General features: G+C 32.3%; 1 protein-coding gene across 1 annotated transcript; it reads left to right on the top strand.

Annotated features, from left to right (window-relative positions):
• Positions 1-4,715: 4,715 nt before the first annotated feature.
• LBD13 (LOB domain-containing protein 13) lies at positions 4,716-5,866 on the top strand. Its single transcript, XM_059574602.2, has 3 exons — positions 4,716-4,862; positions 4,986-5,235; positions 5,331-5,866. The coding sequence occupies exons 1-3, from the start codon at positions 4,849-4,851 to the stop codon at positions 5,754-5,756; spliced, it is 690 nt and encodes a 229-aa protein (XP_059430585.2). The 5' UTR covers positions 4,716-4,848; the 3' UTR covers positions 5,757-5,866.
• The last annotated feature ends 261 nt before the right edge of the window (positions 5,867-6,127 follow it).

Raw genomic sequence — 6,127 nt, 5'->3', positions numbered from 1 at the left:
TAATCACAAATTGGCACCTCTAACAAAATTTAATCTCCATCTCAAGGGATCCTATTCCTTTGTCTATTAGGGTTTATGACAGTGGACTGCATGTCTTATTAATTTGCATGAATGGTTAATTAGATGGAATCTTTTTGAGCCTGGTCTTGAGGCATGTGAATGATCTAGAGAAGACGAAGAACAGTTATAACTCGAAGCTTCTGATGGCATTAAAAACATCCATTTTTTATATATATAATTCTAGTTTGTTAAGCATTTATTGGAATTTAAGTGTGATATTCCTTGATTTAGAAAAACCACCACGTTATCACATGGCATCTGAAAGGGTTCGAATTATTATTATTTTTTTAAAGAAAGGGGTTGAATTATTAGGCAGTGTTATAGTCACTGTCACTGATAAATTAACCAATTAATTGATCAAAACCCCATTCAAGCCTTTCATTGAATTAGATTTATTTGTGTTGAGGTATATGTATAAAATTATATATATTACATTTTATTTAATTAAATACGTCAGAGTACTTTTTAATCTTAATCCACTCATTGCGTATTGGGTTTATGTGGGATTCATGAGGCATGTCAAGAATTTTCAATGTTTAATATCATGTATCGAGTACGGATCATGACGGGACATATGTATAAGACTACATAAATCAATATGAATCCGATCTATTTAATCAAATGTGACATATTTTAACTCTAACTCGTTAATTTTGTATTAAATTTATATCGAGTTCACCTATTATCTCAAATATTGCCGATTCTAGCAGGATCCCAACCAAAGCGTTCTAATTGTAACTTAATAAAAGGTTAAGCAAGATAGATAGTTTGTCAAAATTGTCGGCAACAGCTCTAACTGGAGGGATGTCAATTAAAAAGAAAAAAAAATCTAATGTCATGCATCGGGCTGCAGCTTTGACCTTACCATTTGCATTTTAAAATTATGGATACGGTTCTATGTGCAGAGAGAACGATGGTGGCTTAATTGTATTATCAACGAAGAAGTAATTCATAATTTTACATTTATGTATATATAAACAGTGTTACCAGTAATGGGTTTGGGTTTGCTCAGAATATATATAGAGTTTCATTCAGGTTTGACTTCTCTTTGATGTGTAATGATCTATTAATTTACAAACGTACGTTTTTCTTTAAATTAATGTTAGAAATATATTTTTATTTTATTACTGTTCTATCCTGCTAATATGATAATTCCAATCAATTTCAAATGAGGTAAAAAGTCATTTGGGCTCAGCTCGGGCTGGCTATAAGAAGATATTCACATGGACTGGGCTTAATTAGGCATTTCTTAACCCAACTACGTGGGCTGCCAACTGTGTTGGGTCTGTAATCGGGTTCCTCATGAAAACTCCTTGAATTGCATGTATTTGTGAGTTCGACTTTGGATGTTGTGCAAAAGACAACTCTTCTTTTCATCGATACATAGGAGGAAGACTAATGTTATAAGTTTCTCTTGTATTATTTTTGTATCTCTTTAAGAATAATATGGCTCTTAAAATCGTCATTGGACTTATGATTAATAATTATTGGATTTTGATCAAATTGTGATTTTAAAAGCTACATCATTTTTAGAGGGATACAAGAGGGACTTCTAGAATTACTCATAAAATGAAGGATTTTCTATAATCTTATTTATTAAGTTGATATATGTTTTTAATTCAAAATATATGTGAAAATCAAATAATAAAAATAAACTTATATGAGTTTTTACGAGTTTGACTCGTTTAATAAACAAGCCTAAATTTCTATTCAAACTTAGTTCATTTAATAAAAGCTCAAGTTATTTACTAACCATTTTGTTCAATTACATCCCTACCTTCAAGTGTACACTCAAACTTTAACAAGTAGAGTTGGGGTTTAAATTTAAGACATCTTCTCACTACAAAAAAAATACCTTATTTTGGTGCTTGAAAAGAGCTCACATTGATAATTTTTTTTTTTTAAAAAAAAAATGGACCGGCAAATATATGCAAGGGCTTATTTCCGGTGTATACGTATGCATGTTTGTGACGTGTCGGAAAAAGTGAATCTCAGTGTGTAAAAGTCGAGTCCCTATATATATTTTTTAATGATCGGCACATATTTTTATCAATTACCAGCGTTGGTAATTTCTCTCTCGCCATGTCTTTTGGAACATCGATAATATACGCATTTTCGTTAATCTTCTTAAGTATCTTGTATGGACCATACTTTTTATTCCTCAATTTTTCGGACTACCTATTGGCAGTTGCTCCTTGCGTAGGTACACTTTCCAATTTTATTTTATTTTTTCCAAAATACTGGTTTCGAAGTGATGTGTCACAAGATTATGGGATGGTGCCACATTTATCAAAATAATAGATGTCATTATGATGACACATCATTTGAAAACTAATATTTGAAATTAAAAAAAAAAAAAAAAAAAATTAGTAAGTGTAGCACTTCTCTTTTCTTCTCTTCTCAATCATTAATTTTATTTCATTCAGCAACAATAAAATTATTACTAGTTTACATGATTTATGTTAACAATATTACGATTATCGAGAATGACAGTTCTTCGATGTGGTTTACCTAATTTGCAATTAACTCCATGTGATATCAAAATGGTTCATGAGATATGCTAAAAAAATAATTTAGTCCCTACAGTCAAATTTCGTTCACTAACTTAATAGATTCTGATAGCGTAAGACGTTAGAGCCAATAAAAATTGTGATACTTGTCAAATTTTAGTCATTGTCACACTAACAAAATCTGTTAAATTAGTTGGCAAAATTTGACTGTATGGACTAAATTGTTTTTTTGGCATATCTCAGGGACCTTTGAGCTCATTTTGATAACACATAAAGCTAATTGTAAATCAGGTAAACCACAAAGACTAATTTTACATTTTTTTCCCTAGTTCTTATATCACTCAGTGATTAATTAGTCAACTTGGCTCTCAATTTGCCCCAAATTAATGGTATTTTACTTCTCCAATTGATATTAATTCTTTAGTTATCTCCTAATAGCTCTATTACTCCTCTGCATAATCATGTCCACGAATCAATTAAAAAACAAGAAAAAAAAAAAAAAACTTTCTTTCCCCGATTCTTTTACATTTATCACTCCTCTACATAATCCTGTTAACATGGTTTGCAAAAATGTTTTTTATTTGGTGTATCACATTGATATGTGCTTTTACCGAGGAATTATGCTTGGGTGTTTTCCTAATATGGAGTTAAAAATGATTAGATTATCGACAAGTGTGAATGAACAAGGGTGCGACCTATTAGCCCTAAAATACGGGTCAAACAAGAATACCCTTTCCCCTTTTTTTTTTTTTTTCTTTTTTTTTTTTTCTGCCACGGTGATTAATTAAGAACTGACTTAATAGGTCTATTTCCTTGCATCTTAAGCAAGTTTATTATTATTTTAAAGAAGATCCTTCCAAAGATACCCTTTTTAGGTTTCCCTCCTTTTCTCACCTACCAAGATTGTAAAACTCACGAGACACAACCGGCCTTCTTAAGCTCAATTTATTAAATTGTATCAAATTAAGCTATTCTTCTTCTCTTATGAATTCGATACGAACACAATATAAGATTAAAGGGTTAAAGTTTAATATAATAGGGTTTATGTCAAAATGGGTCGATTTAGTTAGACACGACTAATAAACATGTTAAGATGAAATATGTTGTATTCGTGTCAACCCAATATGACGCGTTTATTAAAAAAAAGTATGTAAATCATATCATGTTAGGGTTGAAAAATTTGACACGATTGATTAAATTGGCCGTATAGTCATATATTTATAACACAATCTGACACAATCTCCACCCAAGATAGTTTGGCAAGAGATAGAGAGAGAGAGAGAGAGAGTTATGAGAGTTATTATTCGAAAGGCAGGCTAGTTAATGTGACTCTTTTCTATTATTTGTTATCGAGATATAATATGGCATTAATATAAAATATCTTTAATTTGTCTCCAAATGGCCAATGCATTTGTTAAAATATCTGACTTTTTTCAGTTTGACCAGTATTATTATTTTACAAAATTCCAGCTAGCGTCAGTGGCCATGTTGGATCTATACAACTTTGGAGGTGTTCGAAAAAAATTCCAAAGAGTCTTCTTCCTTTAATTTCATTTGCAATTTATGACTCTTTCCTGCAATTTAGGGTCGACAAAGAGTTGTTTGGGAAACTATTCTTATCTTTCTTAAACTAATTAACACCCAATGTGCAACATTCTTCGAAATTTTTAAAAGTAGTAATTGACCTTTCAAGGTACCTATATCTTTCGCTTAACTCATTTCGTTAAAATTTTCTATTTAATTCGATACAATATAACTGAAAATTACAATAATATTTCTACATAAGATAATTTTTTTTTTTTATCTTATGTAGAAATAAGGAAAACCAGTTGCAGCTAGCACATTGCAATCATCCATCTTAATCAACCATTTAGGTCAGATGCTTGCTTTCAAAAGTCAAATTCCCCAAGGATTCACACCTAGGCATGCTGTTGACACTTGACAAAGCTCTCTCTCTCTCTCTCTCTCAATAGCAAATGCAATCTCAAAAAACCAAATGCTTGAACACTATCCAGGATATCACCACTAGATAACAAAAAATCAGAATCTCTCTTCAACTTTTTTGTCCTAATTAATTACTTTTTTTATTAGTTCTTATATATATATACACATTGACCTACTTCCCCCAATTACCTTGCCTTTTAAGCACTCCTTCCCTAGCTCTATACTTGTTTGCTTCCTTTGTTTTTGTATCCTTATATTCTTTCTTTAAACAAACTCCCTCCTCTCTGAATCCGCCTCTTTGATATCCATACACAACAAATTCTGGGATGCTTGAATGTCCAGAGAAAGGTAAATATGTACTATATATATATATATACTATACCCCTCTTGGAAAGCAAAATACACTACATTATTTTTCTTCTTCTAATTCTTCATCTTCTTAACTTGATCATCTTGTTGTGTATTAATTAGGGAGAGATTGGATGAGATAGGAAAAAAGATCAAAAGAGAGACAGATGCATCTTCTCAAATGGGAAGGAGAGACTTAATTGGTCCTTCTGGGAACTTGAACACTCTTACACCCTGTGCTGCATGTAAGCTCTTGAGAAGAAGGTGTGCTGAAGAATGCCCTTTCTCCCCATATTTCTCTCCTCATGAACCCCAAAAATTTGCTGCTGTTCATAAAGTTTTTGGTGCAAGCAACGTCTCCAAGCTGCTAATGGTATGTATATATATATATATATGCACTAAACCACCTCTAATCAATGTTTATTTATTGTTTTTTTCTGAATATTTTTCCATTTATGGTCTATCTAGGAGGTGCCAGAGAGCCAAAGAGCTGATGCAGCAAATAGTCTGGTTTATGAAGCAAATTTAAGGCTGAGAGACCCAGTATATGGGTGCATGGGTGCAATTTCAGCTTTGCAGCAACAGATTCAATCTTTGCAGGCAGAACTTAATGCAGTGAGGACTGAGATATTGAAACAAAAATACAGAGAAGCTACTAATAACATCATTTCTTCTACTCCTGCTGATTTAGTTTCTTCTGGGGTTGTCTCGATTGTGGCACCGCCACAAACTGTTCCTCCTCCTCCTCCTCTACCATCGCCACAGCCAGTATTGCGGCCGCCTCCACCTTCTATTGTCACTTCTTTGTCTTCTTCGCTATATACACCACCACCTACAAGCACAGTGGGTTACAGCTCCATTATTTTGAGGGGTAATGTCCCATATTTTGATTGAATTCATATAACTCTATTATTTAGTCCTTTTTCTTGCTTCTTTTTTTAGAAGAATAGTTTAAAAAAAAAAAAAAAACAGTAGAATGACCAATTGATATATTAGGATTGATAAATTTGTTTCTCGCTTATAATTCCTTATGGTTGACAAATTATGGAGATTCCTCTTAATTTTTTTTTTTTTTTTTTTCCCCTTTTTCTCTATGGATTAATTTCCATTAATTTAATGCTTGAACCCTTTTTGTTTCTTCATCTAAGACATGCATGATGCACCACAAATGCAGTACTGTACCATTACATTAGGGTTTACCTGCAGCCATGGCTAGCAGTTGCCACTGCATTACCTATGCGCTCTATTTTTCGTTCATCTACACC

Source organism: Corylus avellana, chromosome 8 (assembly GCF_965113065.1).
Source record: "Corylus avellana chromosome 8, dhCorAvel1.hap1.2, whole genome shotgun sequence".
NCBI classification, from domain to species: Eukaryota; Viridiplantae; Streptophyta; class Magnoliopsida; order Fagales; family Betulaceae; genus Corylus; species Corylus avellana.
The sequence above is the reverse complement of the archived record's forward strand: the minus strand, read 5'-3'. Positions and strand labels throughout refer to the sequence as shown.